The following is a 22056-nucleotide window of genomic DNA, read 5'->3' on the forward strand; positions in this document are numbered from 1 at the left end:
ATATATTCTGGAATATAAATCTCTTGTCCCTCATATATGTTGCAATTATATTCTTGGTTATAGCTTTCTTTTTGCTCCCTTTATGGTGACTTAACATGACGTATTACAATTACCTACTTATCACTGAACCTACCTCACCAGACTAATAGGTACTAGAGGTAAGACACCCTACCATATTTTATTCATTTTTGTTCCCTAACATCTAGCAAGTACTCAACACATAGTAGTGCTGCTTAGCACATACAGTTGCTCACTAAGTGTCTGATGAATGAATGACAGGATGAATGAGTTGCTATGACTTTAGAAATGGTGAATCAATTTTTTGTGGTCAAATTTCATTTTATGCAAATTGGCTACACCATGCTGCTGAATCCAACAGAGTCAGAAAGTATACATTACACAATTTCCGGTAGTTGCACTTCACAGGTGGGTGTCAGACACAAATAAGAGGTGACAGATCTTCAGATAGGTGGCAGGATGTTGTTTATAAAAATTCGTTACCAGCTCTGAGCATTTGGCAATGTTCACTTTTCATTCTTTTCAATGCACTTACAGTTAACCAGACTCCCTATTGTGGGATAGTATTTAGCCTAAATTTATCACAAAGTTAGAAATGATGTTAAGATGCAAGATATGGATTACATATTACAATGGATATGCAAGATTCATGGTTTGTGTCATTAATTTGAAATTGGTTACCTTTTTAGTAATGGTGTCCGGAGGTACATCCCGCCTCCCAAGAGGATAAGGATTCCACTGGCCACTAGGAGATACATCTTCTTGTCCATTGTCTAAAATGTTGCTTTGCTGGGACGGGGTCTATTGCAAAAATGGTATGGCATTCTTTAGTGATGTAATAGAAGTTTATCATAGTTTTCTGAAAAGAGTCCCTCATCATTATGGTAAAATTAATTTTGTTTAATCACAGAAAAACATATATCCTAAACTGGAGGTATTATTATATACTATTTACGTGGTAAGAACTGTAAATTAATAGCTTTTTGGAAGCAGTGAGAAATTCAATTAAAATAACCATCTTATAGTTATTTACTGAATTTTAAAGAGAAGTTTAAATTTACAGTACTGGAAGAAAAATAATCATTATAAAATTAACCAATTGTTAAAAACTACAACATTTAAAAGTTGCTTCATTTGTTTCTTTAGTGTGATCTTACCACTTGGAATATAAACTGAAACCATATAATACATAGTATGTAACTTCCAATATTCCAAACCATAACCTAAAACAAATTTTATAAGGCTGTATTGATTTGGGGAGAATGTGTCTTGCACTAATCCAAAATGGTATTAACACTAGCATAGTGCGAGATTCATGGCACTATGACATTATCTACAGATCGCTTAGAGGAAAGATTAACACATCAAAAAATATTGTGCTGTTAGAATTTCAGTGTAAATAAATCATAATTGTTTTGATTCCAAATTGATTTATATAGACGATTTATGCATTAAAGTTTACACTCTTCATATATATTTTATTTTTGGCTGATTTACTGCTTATTATTTTTAACAAATAATAATACTCCAGTATTTATTGTTATTACTACTAGATATTTTGGGAGGCTTCTGTAGTCTGACCTGAGTAACAGAAAATAATCATACATCATCAGAAAGATGGCATCCCGTGTTGGGATACAGTAATGGGATATTTTTCCTGTCGAAGCCGATTAACTTTTTCCATAGGCTTTCTCCTCCTCTAACCTACGGGATATACAAGTACTGCTTGATTTCCTGGGGAATTCTTATGTGGTGAGATATTATACTCAATGTTTCCTATGCCATTTTCTCCACATGTTTTGGAGGATCCCTATGGATAAAGAAAGCCTGGTTAGAGAGTGTATGTGCAGCTCTTTGTGTGAAGAATTGTCCTCCAACCCTGGAATGAGGGAACTGGGCCATTCTCTTCATAACATGGTGCAGATGGACTGCTTGCCAGGCTTCATCCAGTTATATGGAGTGCTCCTTCCTAATTGTTCTCCTTTAGAAAACAATTATATAACCACCCTATCTGCATTTTGACTACATGCATTTTTAAAAAGCATTGCTTGGAACTATTTAAAAATAATATTTATTATGACAAGATTAATTAAACAAAATTAGATGAAATTTTCCTGGGGTCTAGTGGATATAGTGAAAAGTAAGGAAATAATTCAATTTTCTTCTTTGGCTTTGGCCGTGTGAATTCCTTTTTCATGAGCATATCAGCAAGTATGAAAAAAGAAAAAAGGTACTGAATTGAGGCTCCTGGGTTAGTTAGGAATGAATTTACATGTGTTTGTTTGAAAATCAAATAGAGGTAACATATTTAAAGTATATATTACTTGAAAATAACCAGACAGCTATTCAATGACCATCTGTCTGATTTCAAGCATTAAATTTCTAATCTTTACCTTTTAGAGATTAATGTTTGCATATGCCCACACATGATTTTTCTAGCATATGATAAATCAAACTGTTAAAATTAAGCAGTTAAAATATAATTATGCAGGGCAGACACTACTGGACAATTTTCTTTTTGAATTTTTAGTACTCATGTCTTTTCTGGTTTGGTTTCTTTGCCAGTGAAGTGGGATAATAAATATATTCAACTAGGTGGGTCTGTGGAACACAGGTTTTTGAGAAGTGGTCAGAATTCAACACATATAATCTTTTTTTCCTCCATATCATCTTCATCTCCATCTCTATTTCCTCCACTAAACTCCCTTCAGCTGCCCAGACATGACTCCTACTCAGAGAGCAACTGAGAATTGCAAGATTCTTTTCAATGCAAAAGAAGGCTAAAACCTTTAGTCAAAATCCTAATATCATGATAATGAGATTCTTCATTAATTTAGCAATTAATCTCTCTCTTTTTAAAATTAGAATTAACAACCGCACTAATTCCTTTATGTTACAGGGCCCAAAGAGAACATAAACATGCAGACACGTGAAAAAAATACTTTGACTAGACACCAAAATTAAAGGAATTTCCTGAAAGCAATTTCCTTTATTAATTTCAAGAATGCTCTGGCCTCTTTGTTTTTCTGAAGTGAGACACCCTAGGGGTGACTTAAGTTTGCAAAAAATAGACTGTGAAAACAGTTTATTAATGTTTGGGAAGGAAGAACCCAAAAGAGAATTATGTAGTGGGTTCACATTCTTTCTCAAAAGGAGTGAGTATAGCTATTTACAAAAAATGAACTTCTGATAAAGTGCTCCTGAACTTTACATAAATGCAGTTACTTAGTTGTTAAAATTCTATGAAAAGTTACAAGGAGCAACTGTCACTATTGAATTTTATTATTTCAAAGAAAATAAGCAAATTGAGGTTCAATTATCTTTAGTACCACATTCTAGTTATTTTCTTTAGATACTTCAAAAGATTAAGAATTAGTCTTTTCCTCACCACATATGACCAATTAAATATAAAATACGTGGAAAATCATCACAATATACCATTTCTTCAGCTTCTAAATTCTGTAGATCCTTAATATTTCAAAATAAAAGAAAAACTCATCAATGTGATTTAGTGAAAAGTCAGAAATTATATTTGTTAAGAAATTCGGTAATGCTAGTAGAAGTTTTGCTGAACAGATGCTAATCCCAAAGACCACTGTGGACATTTGTAGATTTAACGTTTATGATTTTGACTACTGTGAATGATCACAAGCATCTGTTGGAAGGAAGAAGTAATTTCTAATTTGTTGAGACATAAATGTGCATGAATATGTATCTCTATGTATCTGTGTATGCATGAGCATGTATAAGAGTGTATGCATGCAGGTATGCATATGTGTGCCCATATGTGAGGATATGTGTATGTAGAGGATCCACATATATGAGTAAATGAGCTTAGCTGATCCAGTAGCTTTGCTCTTGACTGTTAATTGATGGGTGCACTGAAAGCTTGGGAAATTCACTTATGGCATTTAGTTGGAGGAATTATATGAGAGTGGTATTAGAATTTGGCACTGTGCAAAGGTCTTGGGATATATTCCTTAAGAACTCAAGGATCTATTTTGCTTAGTAATTGGCACATGGTTCACAGAGGGCATTACCACAACTTCAAAATAATGTGTGAAAACAACTTTCCCCAAAGTATTTTCAGTGAAATTATTCTTTTTCTGCATATTTTTTGAAAAAAGTAGGTTATAAAGACAAATATACACCAAGTTTGGATCTTAATTATTATGATTTCACAGTGTTCAATCTGAAGATGGTAATGTAATGTCCAGATTATTTTAAAGCTAGTATTTCATTATACTGGTGGGGAAGCATCTGTATGAGTACTAAGCTTATTTTGGTAACTTAAATCACTGTCTATGAGGATTTATGTGGATTTACAGGCTGAAGGCTTTTTTCATAATTAGAAAGATAAGTGAATCCTTCTTGAGCAATAGGTAGAAAAATCAGTAGAAACTATAGGCATAATTCACCCCAAAGTGCTGCAGAAATATTGCTTTGCTTTCAGCAAACAAAACAAAACAAAATAAAGCAAAACAAAACTGGAATTAAGTAAGTAACCTTTGGAACTAGGGTGAACGAATGCATATCAGATATTGTTACTATTTGATCCTGAGTCAATAGCATAGGTCTATAAGAAAGGACATTAGAAATTTGAAAAGAATTTAGGTGCAAACATTGCTATCTAAACTCTAATTCAAAAGATGGTGGAATAAGTATCAACTAATAAAACAGATACTGAGGCCATCTTCTTCCAGGCAAAATTATATGAAAAGATCATTGAATACATACATTTCCATAATTTCAACTTCCCTTCCTCTGAAATTGTAATTTATATTAGTGTCTGTTTCAATAAACCAATAAGCAGTAGGTACTATGGCGTAATATTATGTTGGTAAAAGTTAAAAAAAAAAAAGGAAAATAATTATCAATTTCTCCGGTGTAGAAGAGACCACACTATTTATATTGGCAGCTGGACACCTGCAGGTGGGGAGTTAGAAAAGGCCAGGGATTTCTTTCCCAGCCTTGCATGTCTCTGGAGCAGGACTATTATGGATGATTAAGTTGTGATTTTCTTAGGTTCAAAACCTTTGATCTTTTCCTGCTATCAAACATATTTCTTGGTGCTACTGAGTGCTCAGGAAATGCAAGTGGATCTTAAAGAGGGCAAGGTAACTACTAGCATTTATTAAGCTCAGCTAAATAAGAGAGCACTGTATCTGTAGCACATAGGGGATGATTTGGGTCATGATGTATTTTAGATTAGTTATTATGTTCTACTTGTGTATTCTTTTCTCCGTCCCATAAGATCTACTTTTCTGGATTGTTGTGAAGATAATATAATTATGTATATGAAAGAGCTTTATCAACTATTATGAATTACAGTCTATGAAAATGTCCGATTTTATAAACATTTGAGAAGACATCATCATATACAAGAAACAGGGACTTGAGTGCTAAGCAAAGTCGGATTCAAATTCTACTACCATGCTAGATGTAGTGGTTACAACAGTAAAACAGTGAAAATATAGTTGAGTTCTTTTATGTAACACATGAGTCTCAGTTTCTTCTTCTATACAATGGTGAGAAATAATTCCATTCAGGGTTTTTGTGAGGGTTGTGCAAAAAAAAAAAATTTTAAGTATCTCATGGTACTATGTACATAGTAGATTTCCAATAAATCCTAGTCTTTATTCTTCTCCTATCAAAATATTTATTTTTTCTACCATTAATCTGGATAATAAAAATGACAGTTTGAACTGACATTTTACAATATTATATTTCTCTTTGATAACATAAAATTTCAAGACATTAGCTAAGCTCAATTACAACAGAACACATCCAAAGAAGCACATTGAACCATCAATAACGTCATAGAAAGTTGTCTTAAATGCTTTTTGGAGAGGCAGTGAATAAATGACAAATGAATAAATGAATGAATGAATGAATGAATAAGTACATAGATAGAGAATCCTAATAATTTATAATTTAATAGCTGACTTATATGTCTTAGATGTTCTATTTATAAATATTATTAAATTTTTTATTAAACTAGAGTAAGCATCAAAAGATGAAAATATTAAAGGAAATTAAATTTATTAAACTAATTTTGTGGTTTTCTTGATTTGCATTCTGTTAATATCAAAACAGGTTCTGTAAAATTACCATAGAAAATATAATTTACTATCTATAATACAGAAAGACTATATTTAGCTTGTAGTCCATGAAAAATGTACAGTATTCAACCTGGAATATAATAAATATGAAAAAATAGAAATATTCAAAACACATAGCAAAATCTGGGAGAGTCTTTTCTTTTTATCCACATAAATATTCGCTGTGCAAATACTTCAAGTTCAGAGTTCTTCAATCTTTATTCAAAAATAGTTATATCTTTTAAGTAGTTTATTACAAATTTGTTTAAAAGAAAATTGAGAAAAAAATTATTAGATATGTTTTGGTAGTCTAAAAAAAAAAAAAAAAATCCAAACCGAAAAACAAATAATTTGCTCAGTCAGGACCTCAGGTAGTGCCCTTTTGTCAATTACCATAATGGAAGGATGGGGAGGTAGGAATCACAAAAAGGTGCCCTCTCTGGGTACATAACTTGCAAGAAGACAATCTCAGTGTAACAGAGAAAATACAAGGAGGTGCTCCTTTCTTCTAATTACAAGAGGTTAAGTCTTGCCAGCAGAGGGTGTGGGGAAAGGGTCTGGATTTCAACCCCTGAATGTTCCCTGGGGAGGGCACCACCTATACAAAAGTATGCTGCAACTCCATACCCAGTTTTTAACTGGTAATACATGAAAACATTCATTTAGATTCCTTAGGACACTTCATTTATTCTTTCTAGGACACCCCAAAGTCATTTACCACAGTACTTAACTAGAGATAGCCAGTGTTATCATTCAGCAATTTTATGAATAAAAAGATAGCTCCAGGATTTTCACAGGAGAATGAACAGTTTTTGTCAATTTTATCTACTGAAATATTTTTATTTTGATCTTACTCTATATTTTAGTGCAATCCTCATGGCTAACAATCATTTAGAGGCTGTAATGATATCTTAAATAGCTGATACTAATTTTTATTATCTTAAGTGGCAAGATGAAAGTGCTGTAATAGGTTTTTATGTATTTGTAAATCAAAGGAAAATAATTTTTGCCTATTTCCTCTCCTGGTGAGAAGGGCTCCAGGAAACTGAGCCTCAATCATAGGACCGGTTATCAACGGTTAGTGGAGAATCTGAAAGGCTGCACCTTAAGAGAGGTTGACCCTAAAGTTTGGCAGAAAAACCAAACAAATTTTCAAATTAAGGAGCTCTGCAGAAGAGATATACCCGAGCACAAAGGCAAAAGGGCAGAGACTTAGATTGGAATCCATGAAAGGAAGTAGAGCATGGAGTAGTTTTGAAAGTGATTAAACATCCAGTAACCACACTTAAACATCCAGTAACCACACCTGATAATGTTCCTGCACTAGCAACAAGGTAGCAAAGTTGTCCAGATGCTGAAATGTCTACAGTTTACAGGGCTTAAACTCATCATTTGGGTCATAAAATCTTTTGGGGGCAATGGAATAGTTGCCCTGACTGTTTGTTTCCATCCCTTGCTTTCTTTCTTCTCCCTTTTATTTATTTATTTTTTGGTGTGTATAATAAAGTATTGTTGATAATTCATTTTGAGATAGACTATTTCAATACTTGAATTACTCTTTTTTAGGGGGGCCTGGATGGCAGCTTATTTATTTATTTTTTATTGAAGTATACTTGATTTACAATATTGTGTTAGTTTCAGTTGTATGCAAAGTGATTCAGTTCTATATATATGTGTGTGTGTGTATATATACTGAAATGTATATATATTATTTTATATGTATTCTTTTTCAGTTTCTTTTCCATACTTGAATTATTCTTGGTTTGCAATTTAAGGTAGTTTCCAAAAAGAATTCCTTTAGGTCGTCTCTGTGCCCAACTGAGTGAGGTTGCAATGTCTCCAAATATAACTCTGCAATATTTCTGTTACAGATCATCTCAGAGCTATAGTAATAGTTAATGAATCCATTCTATAGGGTACCCCACAAAACATCAGAAAATTAATATAGCAACACAGAGGTACCTAATTTATATCTGGAGAATAATTTATACATTGAGAAACAGTGCTTCAAGTGTATTACCATTTTTCAGACACTGAATATATCTATATTATCCTATAGATTGATGAGAAAATAGGGCTAAAAACTAAGCAAAATAAGAGGTTATCCATATGATATAATTTCAAGGGGTTCAAGCAATAGCTTCTTTCATACCAAGATCTCTCAAATCTGCTCACTGTATTTTGAAATTCTATGATTGTAGTTTAAGGGTTTGATTTCTGTTTAATTACCAAGCTCTCCAGAAAAGGTGTCTATTTAAGTTGTGATGGCTCATCTGTTCCTTAGTGCAAATAAGTTTCAAGATCTTTTTGAACACTGGTTTTGTTAGGGCAGAAGATGAATGCCCTGGGCATCTAAGAGGACATGAAGAACAGACTACAGGCTCCTGTGAAAAGGGTCTCACTGATGGTAGTGTGCTGGAGCCAACTTGTACTAGCTCATGAGAGCTGACTATTCTCAGTCCCAATTCTGAGTTCAGTGATGTCAAGTTACTACTTTGAAATTGGCCAGAGAGGGAGTGTTTTATCACTGACATAGGTAAACACCATAAATCAGTCATTTTTCTCCCTGGAGAGAGTTACCTACACAATACTGGTCCTGTAACAGGAGACTGAGGACAAGGAAAATAATTTTCAAAAGTTCTCAATTAAGTTAGCTTTTTGTTTTTCCCCAAAGTGATCATGGGTGACAAAAAAGCTGTGAATTTAAATGTCTCTTTAATTTTATTACTCTCCTCAGAGTAGGAAGCAAACTATACAGAGTTAGGGGCTGTTATTGAGGTTAATTTGATAATAAAACATGAGTCTGTGGTCTTATAACACTCACTTTCCTGGGATGGGAGTTTGCTTCATACGTTCATTAATTTGATTAAGAGAAGAGTGTTTGGAGGCTACCATCATTTTGTTATCCTTACTTTTCCATTGCTTTTTTTTGTAAAAACTTACTAGGTTAATGACTACATTAATAATATAGTCATAATGACATATTGTGTGAAAATGACTCATTAGTTTCCATCGAAAGGTAACTAAGAGTGCATTAGTCAATTTAAACAGGTAAAATGTGTATTCTCTGTTTTGCCTGAATAAAACAAGCAGAAACGGTCCTTTGACAATGGAAATGTTTCCTCTTACAGTATATTCTCTTTCAAATAAGCCTACATTTTAATTTAAAATCATGTGAACTTTCCACTTTTCCATTAACCCAGGATGAGTAAAAATTTGCTAGCTAAGCTACAAATTTGTTTCTCATGTTTTACTTCTGTGTAATATTTCCTACAAAAAAAAATGGGCTAAAGAAGTATTTAGAAGTGTCAACCACTTAATCTTCATTGTAATTTAGGACTCTATGTCTTTTCCAAAGGAATCAACTGAAATCCAATAATAATTTCTTTGTGTGTGTGTGTGTCTCTCTTTGTTTTGTTCTTTTATTTTTATTATTTCTTTCACTTCATGAGGATTAAAACTGTAGTTCACATCCATTCTCTATCTCAGCTCTTGTACTCAACCAGCATTTATTTAATCTTTTCTTCTGAGAATTCCTTACTTATAGCTAGTTCATTGGTACATTTAAGACTTAGATTAATTGACCATAACTGTGTGGGTTTATTTCTCAGCTGTCTATTGTGTTCCATTGATCTATGTGTCTGTTTTTATGCCAGTGCCATCCAGTAATAATTTCTAGTTCTGTTCTCAGAATGCATCAGCAAGAGAATATAGGGTGGTCTCCAAAAAAGTAAAAAAAAAAAAAAAAAAAAAAGAAAGGTATATATCAATACATACACATACACACACAAAAGAAAGAGAAGCAAAGAATAAAAGAAAAAGAAAATGAATAATAAGAAAAAAATGAGTCTTAAAGCAACACAAAAAGCCATGTACCTGCTCAATCCAAAAAGCAAAGCTGTTAAGCAGGAACTTGATAATCAATCTAGCTATAAATATTCATTTAGCAGCTAAGAGTTTGGGCTCTACATTGTTTGCCCTTGCGCTTTTTGGACTCCTGAGAGTCTATAAGCAGGGCTGTATGTACAGCCTAAACACATTATGTGAACAAACAACATTAATTGGCTTTGGTATGCTGACACATGTAGGGCAGTCCATACTTACTTTCTGAAGAGGTAGTTCTTGTAGATCAAATTTAGACTTAGTCTGCAAGTTTAAAGTCATGCTTCTGCCTGCATGCATTGCTGAAATACCTCCATAGGGCAGCATGCCAAGGTTAACTGTGCTGTGTTTGTAAGCAGCATTCTGAGTAGAGGAAATAATCATGTGACAGGATGTGAACACATGCTCAACAAACTGATTATTACACGAACATGTTTAAATTTATAACATTTAACTTAAAGCAGGCAAACAGTAATTTCTCTTTTTAAACATGCACTTGATCAGACAGAAGCATACAGTAAACAGTGTTAGTTATGCACATAATGAGTACAATCCAAAACTACAGAAAAGACAAAAAGCAAAGATAACATTTGTTTTACATTTGCTGCTAACTCAAAGGCATAAAATCTATCTCTTATATATCATGATTGTAGTGACTTTGGACAAATGTTCATCAGTGGCGGTCTATTAATTCAAAAATTTCAAACAGTGAGGTCTTAATCAAATTTTGTCAGCTGCAAATCTCATGGTCTCTTTCACATTGTAAGATTAGCACATACAAATTAGCTTAGCTTATAATTCTGCCTTAAAACTAATACACTGAAAAGTTAAAGCCAAAATCAGTTGCTTTTATTTCTCTGTCTATAGGCATAATTATGGCAACTCAGAAAAAAGAGCTGGTCAAAAAAAGCAGTCAGTCTGACCAGTGGATGATTGAATTTGCTTATTAGTTTAGTTAAACCAGTCAACTTGTATGTGAATCCAAATATTCTAACTTTTTTGTTGTTTCTTAAAAATTACATTTTAAACTGGAAAAAATTCATAATGAAACTAAAGGAACTATGATTTGAACTATTAATTCTATTTATCTGATATACCTAAATACCTATAGAACATTCTAGTGATATTTGCATTATAGCTACCCTTCAGTAGGTGCATCTAAAGTTATTCCAAGTGTCTGATAGGTAGTTCGTTTTTTTCTACAGAACTTCATTTAAAAATTAAAGCATTTTGTATACCCTGTCATCAAATAGTTTCCATCAGTACAATCTCTACTTTCCACCTATCATGGACATGTAATAATTGACAGCATTTGGCCCTTTTAAGTAATTCTCTTAATTTGGAAAAAAAAAATCTACAGAAGTTAACTTAGTACACTTTTTAAAACTGGATATTATTGAACATTAACAGCAGGCAGCTCTTCTATTCTGAGGGCATTTTTGCAAAGAAATGATTTTTAGCACCAGAATTCCATCAACTGAAAGACTATTAAACTCCTGATGGTGTGCTGTCTAATAATCATATTTGTTATGGATCCCTGATTATTTCATCCAGAGATTTTTTTTCATTGTCACCATGCCAAAACTGAAAAGGACACTGAACATTTCAATCTAGCACTTGAATGACTCCTTAAGGGTTAAAATGACTCCAGTCTAGTGCTCTCTCAGCTCTTATGGAAGAGTAGCAGTCTTAGACATATGGGTTCATGTTTTCATTTCTCTCAGTCAAATGGGGCTCTATAGTGGAAGCATGAGCCTTGAGATAAAACCAAAGGAGAAAACAAGCATCTTTAATCTAGGGTAGTACTTGGGGCTGCCTCTCCAAGGTCAACACCGAGCAAGATCTTTAACCAACATTATGTAGAACACTTAAGCTCATCCAATGTCCAGGCTTCTAGGCAGTTCTCTTGTATGAGGAATGGAAAAAGATCTTGTAGTTTCTAATGTAACTATTTGATTTCCAGGGTTCAAATCACTCAACTAAATTTCACTGGAAGGAAGCACACTGTGTCTGGGGCAATCTGACTTTGGGCAGAATGTTAAGAACAACAGTACAGAACTATTTTTACATAACAACTCTGTGTTCCAGCACCCTGAATTTATCTTGTTTTAAGTTTTAAGTTAGATACAGCCTGAATAGCTCAGTAACTCAATTTAGAGAGGGAAAGAAAAGTTACTTGGAGAAAAGAGGAAGAGCTTTCAGGATTTGATAGCTTGAAGCAATATTCTAAGGTAATTTAATTTCATGGAATTAAATGAGAAGCTATTGAATATACATTGAAATTGCTCTGAAAAATGAAAGACAGACTGAGGGAATTATAAAGACAGAGGATATGTGAAGACTAACTAAAAAGGGAGGTATTGTCACAGTAATGGAAAAATACATACAAATTTACTTTTAGTTATCTGGATCTGGGACAGGCAGGACCTCCAGACTTCTGCTGATCCAAATCCCCCTTCCCCAGTCCTATTTTCCTCTCTCCAAATTCCTGCTCCAACTAGAGGAGTCACCTACTTTTCAGTAGCTCTGATCAAAGGAAAGGAACCATTTATTTGGGAAACCAGTAAATAAATGATGGTACCAAGTGCTTAAAATTTTGTCTTTTCTTTTTCATGTTTTGTTTTCACTCACTCCTCTGTTGCCTCAAATTACTAGTCATTGTATATATGCTCCAAAAAGCTTCTTATAACCTTTCTTGGCTAGTTCATCTTACCCTGTTACGTATGGTCGTGTCTACACGAGGCCAGAGTTCCCAAACTGTACTGTTTTATTTGGCCCCAAATATTTTCGCCCTCCAAGTTATCTGTCTACATGGAGGGTATAACTTGAGGTAAGGCATGGTGACAACCGACCAGGTGTCTCCCACTGACAGCCAGTCATGAGGCTTTGATGAGGCTCCCTTCAATGGGACTGAGCACACCTATTTGAAACAGACATTCTGATGAAATATTTTGCAAGGCAGAACCAGTTTCCACATTGAGAAACTAATACCCACACCCACATTTATTAGTTCACTCTTTCCCTATAAATAATTGTTTTCTTGTCATGTAGACACGACCTACAAACAATATAATTATTTTAAAAGAGTACACCTGAAAACATAAAATTCAGCATTAAGAAAATATATAATAAATGCAGTGACCTGTGCTTTTAGCAGGACACCAAATGAAATAAAACTATTGAGTGAAACATTCTAATGGTATATTATTACCCAGATCCCCAATTTACACTGAGCATTTAAATCTAGAAATAGAGAACAAAAGGCCCTATTTTCACAAAAAGGACTTTTAAAATTCTAAGGTCAATGCAGAGTACACAAAGCCCTCTACACCAAAGCCGCAAAGTATCAATACACTCAGTGGTGATGGTCAATTGATCATAGTTCTAGAAAATGCAGACTTCTCTTAGAGAGATACAAACAACAACAAAAAGTAATTCTAGGTCTTATACAAGTTTTTTTTTGCTCTCCTCAATTGCTATGCATTTCATGATTTGCTGTGATTCAATTTTTAACTGCATTAGGATTAATGTCCCCCCCCTTTTTTGCTGCAATATACACACTAATTTGTACGTTTGTAGTCTTTATAAAGACATCATCTATTTTTGTTGTCTGTAGTATGATTTGAATTTAACCATTTCTTTCTATATGAAAAGCAACATTCTAAATGGCAGGATTTTCATTGAATAAAATAATGTGTAGGAGGGCATTCAATCTCTGCTTATTTTATTTTTCTGTTTCTTGCTGAGAAGATTATTGCTCATTAGAAGTAATAACTTTAGTAGTCCCATAGCAGTAACTATATGCAAATTGTATAAACAAATTAGGTCTGATTTTAATATAAGTGAGTCTGTGCAGAAAGGATTAGAATACTCACTTTTTATAGATTCAATAAAAATCATACTCTTTAGGTCACTAGAGAACAGTTTTGTGTCCTAGGAGATGCATTTTGCCTTAATGGCTAGAACGCAATTGAAGCACTACCCCATATAACAGAGTCGAATTCTTTCTTACTAACCATATTTAGGATAGTTTTGACAAATAATTCACCTATACATTATGAACTCTCAAAGACCATCAAACAGTATCCATGAAAAACTATTATGATCAATTTCCCCACAATATAAAGATAAATAAAATGCTGATCATCTATTCATTCATGTAGTTCATGCTTCACTACATGTGCTTAGAAATGCCAATAAAGTAAAACTAAAGGCAGGAGGGATATTCTTACAGAGAAATGCCAAACATACCCTGTCTAACCTTCTAGCTTCTATATGTCTAAGCAGCTGTTGTCTCCAGTCTGCAGGCATTTTACCACAGCTCTCCTCTCCCTTCACAGGAGTAGGCCTCGTCTTTATATCACTGTTATCTGATGGCTTGTCACCATAGTTACCCAAGTTATAGTCAGATGGTATTTTTTCCAAAAGAGCTGCCATAGTAGGCCTAGCTGAAACTGGCCTGGTTTGGGAGGCACCATAACTCTCTGTACTGTAGCTTCTTGCAGACAATGGCCTCCTTTGGGTAAGGTTTTTAACTGGAAAACTTCCAGCCTGAGCTTTCACTTCTTGATATGAAGGGTGTTCATCTTCATACCTGCCATTCCTTTTCAGGAACTGGGACTCAGTCACTGAAACGCTGCTTTGGCGATCCAGACCTGCCCTATATGGAGGTCTGCCGTACCTATCATTCGGAGGCAGCTCATGAGGTTCACTGACCCTTCTAAACATGGCCATTTCTGTGGAACTCGCCAGGGAGTCAGCTCTTCTCAAGAAGCCTGCCCTGGCACCTTGGCTTGCAAACTGGGCATTTACCACAGCATCCTCATTAACAGATGGCTGAGAAAATGAAAATATTTGCTCAATCGGTGGGTATCCTCTGTAAGCTCTAGGACTAACCAAATCCTTGGTGATGTTTTTGCCCGGCTGTTGCACGTACTCAGAATTGTGTTGAAATGGGGGCGGTATCCTCTTTTCAGCTTTAACCTCCACTGCTCCTTGGGGATTGAAGCTTTGGTCAAATTGATAGACTTTTTTTGTCATGGAAGCTTTTTGTTGTTGTGGCCCTTTACTACTTCCATAAGTGAGCATCTCGTCATCCAGCATCGGGACTGACTGGCTTCGAGACATACTGGACATACCATGCTCTGGTCCTAACATTTTGTCAGGTCGTTCGTGACTTCCTAAGTGATCACTCCCAGAAGCATAGTTTTCTAATGGTATATTATAAACCTTGTATGTACCAATGTCAATCTCATCGATACTCTGTGACTTCTTGAATTTATTGGACTTGATGTCTTTCATTAGTGGGGAAAGCCTCTCTGTGCTTTTGCTAATTGAAATAACACCTTTAGAAGATTCTGGGCGGCAGTGGATTTGAGAAAAGACATTACTGAGACTCCTGTTGGGATTAGAATCATGATACTCCCATGGTACTCCTGGAGAAAAAGGACTAGGTATTTCAGCAGATTCTTTTATATGTTCTTTCCTTTCAGGCAATGGGCTGGTGGTAGGGGTTGTCTCTAATTTGGAAGGGAAAGCAGTCCTGTCTTCAAAAGGACTAGGGGTTCTGGTCCAATTCTGCCAAGGATTGGAAGGAGGCACTTCTGTTTCTGGTGTGTGTCTGTGTGTAGACTGCTCAAGTTCCAGGGGAACACCAACAATCCTGTCCTGCCTAATCAAAGGCCTGCGTCCATGAGAAGATGTGCTTCTAGATTTTGAACTCAGGAGAGGATTATTGTTGGCATTCTCGCCTGTGGTTTCCTCTGCAACAAACCCGGTGTTATCATAATGTGAGCCATCAGTCCAGTTGTCAGTGAAAGTGTCACTCAATGGCAGCCGGTCAGGACGCTGTGGTAGATTCCCTGGGGGGACAGCCTCCCGCTGGCTGAGCAATGGCTTTGCATCAAGAGGCTGTGGGAAAGATTGTGCAATCCTGTGAACACAATGGGAAGAAGAAACCTGAAAATGAGGAAGATCTGGGTCTTTGCCAGAAAGAACACCCGGCAAGAATACCACCATCCTTTGTTCAACTGATCATTCATCCACACCTCAATTATGATTAATGATAGCATTATTATTCCATGTCCAAAAAAAGTCACCCCTTTACCCTGCTCTAACTTTTATTTCTTCTCAGTTATCATTACCTTCTAATATACACAGTTTACTTACCTGTTATATGTCTTGTGTCCTCTGCTAGAATGTAAACTCATGAGGGCAGAGGTTTTTTTCTTTTCAGGCCTAGCATAGTGCATGGCACATAGTAGGTACTAAGTACATATTTGTTGAATGAATGAGTGAATGAATAAATGAGTGAATGAAAGAAATATAGATATTTTTAGTAATGGTCCTGAAACCTGTCTGATAATTAGAGCTACCTGATTCCTGGTCCCCATGAATTTCTGATTCAGTACATTTCCAAACTATTAGTTGAGAGTACATTTCTTATCAATGCTTCTTATATCTAATGAACCCAAGTTGTCTTCAAATAACATATTTGAGGGCCAGGTACTAGAAGACATTAAATCCATTGTATAGCGTATGCATTCACATATCTTTTTCTAGAATGTAAATTAAGTTAAATTAAATAATTAAATTAAATTAAATTATGAGTTCTGGTCATTGGCATGTTTATTCTGGTGACCACAGTATCTCTACAAGATGCTCATTTTTCTAAGTTTATTCTAAACCGTTTGCACACTAATGATATTGAATTATATATCTTTTATTAAAGATTTTTAAGGGCTTTTGCTAATTGAAAAAAAGTGCATTTAGAAGGCATCTTCCAAAAGTACCTAAATCAGTCTCAGCTTATATAACAAATAATAAATTTACAAACTGAAAGAGTTAAGATTTTTATCATGGGCATCAGTGAGTAGAAATAGTTATTCATCAATTACCAAAGAATATATTGTTAACAGTATTGACATTATCAGTAAAATCTGAGTGAAAGTCATTGACTACCTATATCATATGACAATTTTTATTTGCTATTTGTCCTGTGAAACATAGCAACATGTTACAAAACAAGGGAATCAGCACTGGGTAAATGCTACTTCATTGAGTCACTTTACTGACCTCCATAGCTTTTGATGTTAATATATCTGTAAAATGGAAGTAATATAGAGTAGGAGCCATTTTGGAAGGGTTAAATGCTTTTACTTACATTCTAACTTTTCCAGGTGGTGATAAAATGATGATGATGAAGATGCGGATGAAAAATTTATTGAATGTTTACTCTGTACTTGGCACATTAGTGCTTTCCATGAATCTTTCTTTAATTCATAACACCATTTTGGATGGTGAATGCCCAAATGTGTCACAATTATGTACTGAGGCAAACACAATTTTTGATTTTCAATTAAAAACTTTTTGGGTTCTATCATCTCAACCTGTTAATGTACTGCCCTCACTCCCGTAAACAATGGTTTTGCTGTGTAAAGTGGATTTATCCACTCTTGGAAATCCCAGGGGGACTACATTTGCTTACCTGCCCCTCTGTCTTCTATGCCACTCATGTGCTGAATACAATCCCCAAATTAAGAAGATTCCATTTTTTTAAAATGTTGCTGAAAATAAGCATTTGGGGACAGAAAAGAGGGAATTCTAAACACACCTGTTACCCCACAAAGAATTATGTACTGCCTCTTTAGCTGTTGTCTGCAAGGACCCCACTTTAACCCGGGTGTTAGAGGATCCTGAGGAAGCCTGGGAAGGCGAGTAGTCTGAGTAAGTGCCTGAGGAAACACTGTTATTCAGACAGTGAGTTTTGTCAACTTCAGACTCATCGGTTGATTCTGAAATGTAAACAGGAAATTATTATAATGCTGTGAACATTGACAAGTATAAACACAGAAAGGCAAGTATGAAAAACAGCATACCAATGAATGTTAGAGATACATGTTTATAAAATATTTCTGTAGACTATGGTATATCATAATTTACAACTGGTGATTCATCATGCACATGCATTTGTGGCATATTTTCCACATCAGGTTCACAATGTTACCTTTTTTGTCCTTCCCTAGCAGAACAAGTTTGGGTGGGTACAGAGGGGTCTCAGCTAATGAAGGGTGAAGTTCCCCAATCCTCATTTCATTAGCTGGATGAACAAAAGAATCCTGAGAGATATAATAATACAGGACAAGGAAAGTAAACATTTAAACATTGGTTAACCAAGATGGCAATATCTTTATTTGGCTCAGATACAAGATGGGACTCCAGAATTAAATTCACCGTGGCGCACTAGGAGAAGTGAATCTTATGTATCTCTGAGGTAAGCACTAAAATGTTTTGTTTTTCTAATTTAAATGAGTCCATTTATTCATCAGACATATTTTGAAAGCTGTTTATATGCCTGGCACTGTGCAAAGAACTGTGGAGTTTCCAAAGAAAGACAAAATGTCACCAATGCCCTGTGGGAGTTTACAGTCTAGTTAGGGAGATAGATATAACTCATAAAACAGGACTGAATTATAATAAGTCATATATAAGTAATACAATACATAATCTATAACATATAAACATGTAAGAGTTCTAAGGAATGGACTCTTTTAAGAGTTCTAAGAGGAATATATTACTGACCAACTAGTTTTTTTTTTCAAATATTAACAAAGTTAATGCACAATTGGGCCCTATAAATACTGCTTTTACTGCCAATCTCCCTCTTAAATTCCTACTGTTTCCCAAGTGATCTTCTCAGTTTCTTTAGTTTTACCATGCCTTCTTCCAAAGGTTTCTAGTTTTCTCATGATCAATCTAGCCCGCTAAATCTTCACTCTACATCCTTTCACTCAGTATAATGAGCAACATTGGTATAAGAATATAACTTTATGACAAATAAACATATTTAAAAAAATTATGAATTTTAAACTTCTGTAATTCAAATTATTATTCCCGGTTAACCAGGTAGTGGGAGGACATTAGGAAAAGCAAAATTCTCACTTCCTTCTAGATATAAAAATGGCTTGTTTACACTCAGGAGTAAGTAGTGATATAAATTTGTGCACAGCAGTTATCTTTCTGTCTTTTCCCCTTAAGCTCAATTTGAATTCAAAGGAGAATTTTCCGTTTTTTTCATTCATTAGTACTTGTTTGTTTGAACATTAATGTAATACATTTAGAAGTATTTTGTTAAATTGGAGAAAGAATACACTTGAGGACAAAATATAATAATGAAATGGTTCCTGCCTTATAACTAATTGGTTGGTAATATCAGATAGAAACTCTTACTATACATTTTGCCTACCCCCGCCCGCCACCGCAAACCTGGGTATATCTGACACTTTTTAAAAAAAATAATATTTCAGTGGGAGAAGACTGGACGATCACCTAGTCCAATCCTTTCATTTCCTAGAGGTGGATTCTGAGACTCAGTGAGGCCCAGGCTTACATAGATAAGTAGACAAAGATCCAGCATGGAGGTAGGATTCCTTTGGGCTCTAGTCCGATGATTATCCCTTACATTGCTGCCTCCTGGTTAGCTCAGCTTGAGCATATTAGAGACTTAACATGCAGTATTGTATATATTTGAAGAGGAACGGAAAAGAGAATGGGATTGATGGAAATTCTGGAGATGAATAGGAAAATCTGTGTTTTCATGGATTTTGAAAATTATTTCAAAAGTTTAGCATAAGAAACCTTGGATATAGTTTTGAGTTGAGAGAATAGAGTAAAAGCCTTCACACATCTTTAGAGACATGTATTAAGTAGAAGCAGATGCAAGTTTGAGAAATGGTACTATGAAAGGCATAAAATATGTTAAGACTTTCAAAAATTTTTCAGTTACAAAGTGGCATATTTCTGTTTTATTCCTGCTTTACCACTTATTAATCAGGTTGCCTCGAGCAAGTCACTGTAACTCTCTGGATCTTATTCAATTTATCAATAAAATGAGGGTAATAGATAATAAGAATTAGTGCAAATTTCTGTCTAATACTAACATTCTATAAATATCAATATAACTTATTTGTTGAAATAATATTTTAAAAAGGAAATATTCTTATGACATTTTAATATAGAACTATAAGCATTTTGTTTTAGTCAAAAACAAATAAACAAAAGAGTTGTATAAGCACAGAAATGTAAATATAGTTAAGGATTTCACTACTTTTTTTTCCCCTTATGCCTTACACATTTGGTACTCAAGTTATCTTTTATGTATAGATCAAACATTTACACTTGTATCTCACAATTGTGACTGGAGCTCTGCATGGCAGCTATAGTTTGACTTAAATTCTAGTCTCTGACGCTGCTCAAGAATTTCTATTTTGAATCAAAAAAGAGCCCTCATGACTGGGAAGAATGATATCAGCTAATCACGAACTTATATCTCCTCTCTAGAATTCTGTAGCCCTCCACCTAGGCAGAGGACTACTGTTGAAGCAAGAGTAATGGATTTACACTGACCCAGTTAGACTCTCTTATCTTTATGAGCAAAATAATGATGATGATGATGGTGGTCATCAGTTAAGAAGAATCTATTACCTGTCTACTATTGTGTTACTATGCTAAACACTATATTTTGTCCCTGTTGATTATTTAAATGATAATCTTATTTTTAATGTTATTTATTAGTTTAAGTTGTTTATTATTATCACCTTTGTTTTACAAGTAAAGAAATGGAAGTTCAGAGAGGTAAGCTAATAATTCCAAGTCAGAAGCTTAATAGGTGGTAGAGCTGGGATTTGAACTGGAATCTGTTCTTCTCGAAGGTCTTCTATGGGATACTGTATATGCTATATTGTCTATCCTAAGCAAAGCTCGCTTCTCAAACGGGCTTCACATAACAAAGTTAACTATCCAACAAAGGAAATTAATAATTGGCTTTGCCTCTATAAAGTCTTTTATAAATAGCTGGAAGAATCAAGTTCATGTTGGAAAAGTGGGTGAAGCTTTTGGGACTACTTCTTTGGGTGAAGACAGTGGAAGTTACTAGTAGGGAATCAAATTTAGTGGAGTTCCCATTATAGGTAAATTGAGCCATATTTTTTTCTGGTGAGGGGACAGAGATTGAGGGGAAAGAAAAGGTAAAAATTTTTTTTTTTTTTTTAACCCCATTGCCCTTCCACTGGTCAAACTAAATCTTGGCTGATACTGCTGTAGTGAAAGGGAGCCTAAAGCCTAAGGTAGAAGTCAAAGGGGGAAGAAAGCTTATGCCTGAGCTTTCGAGTCAAAATAAATAAAGGCATTAATAAAAGCATTTAAGGAAACTTTCAAGGGTAATTGACTATTCTCTTTTTCCTGGAGAAAGATGTGATTCCTCTACAGAGAGAAATTGGACTGAGTCTCCTAAGAAATGGAAAAGTGCCTTCCTTTATGAAAGTGGTTAATGCAAGCTAGCGACTCACAGAAGTATTAAAGGAGAATGTGGCAGGGTCTCCCTCTCTTGTGGATGGGAAAGGAATGGTCATTTACTGCAGATTTCCTCTGTGCCACGAACTGTGCTCAGAACTGTTATAAATATTCTCATCTGATTTCATCTCCACAAAATCTCTGAAAGACTGTTATTATTATCTGTATTTTTAAAGATAAGAAACCAAGGCTCAGAAAGGTTTCAGTGACTTGTCAAGGTCATACAACTGGTAACAAGGTGGAGTCAAACTTTGAATTCATGTCTTCTACACTTAAGTCCTTTCCCCCGTTCTGAAAACTGTGCTCTTGAGGCACTCACAGTGCTGTTGCTAATTCACAGGGACACATGGGTTACTTTAAATATTTGAGGGGAAAAAAGCAATACTTGACATCAGTCAGATACTGTGAGAACTGCTACCTTGAGGTAGCTCTCAGTTTCAACAGTAGATTGCACACTTCTTTTGATTAATAGTCTGTGTGAATCTGGGTTTTTGGTGGTTGCTGTGATAAAAAATAATCAAGTGCCACTCGAAAATCAATGTGAAACAGAAATTAGATTTGTAGTACCCAATATGATTCCAAGGTTTGAGAAGGTAGGTGGTGTCCAACAGGTGCACACATTCCATGAGTAAGTAGTTTTGGTTATTTAAGAATGAACTAAAACTATTATTTTCTCTTTCAATTTATGTGTATTGTTTTTTCAAAT

At 34.7% G+C, this 22056-nt stretch overlaps 1 protein-coding gene across 1 annotated transcript in view; it reads right to left on the reverse strand.

Moving 5' to 3' along the window:
- The window catches only part of LRRC7 (leucine rich repeat containing 7), a 135637-nt gene that overhangs the window by 73137 nt on the left and 40444 nt on the right, over nt 1–22056 (reverse strand). Inside the window, exons 10-14 of the mRNA XM_089910398.1 lie at nt 18007–18118; nt 17614–17794; nt 14253–15933; nt 10224–10364; nt 700–819 (exon numbers count right to left, since the gene is read on the reverse strand). Of these exons, the coding sequence (XP_089766524.1) occupies nt 700–819; nt 10224–10364; nt 14253–15933; nt 17614–17794; nt 18007–18118 (2235 nt within the window). The remainder of the gene's footprint in view (nt 1–699; nt 820–10223; nt 10365–14252; nt 15934–17613; nt 17795–18006; nt 18119–22056) is intronic.

The sequence above is a fragment of the Delphinapterus leucas genome, chromosome 1 (assembly GCF_059928025.1).
Source record: "Delphinapterus leucas isolate spDelLeu-1000000601 "Yukka" chromosome 1, BTC_Dleu_Yukka2, whole genome shotgun sequence".
Lineage (NCBI taxonomy): Eukaryota > Metazoa > Chordata > Mammalia > Artiodactyla > Monodontidae > Delphinapterus > Delphinapterus leucas.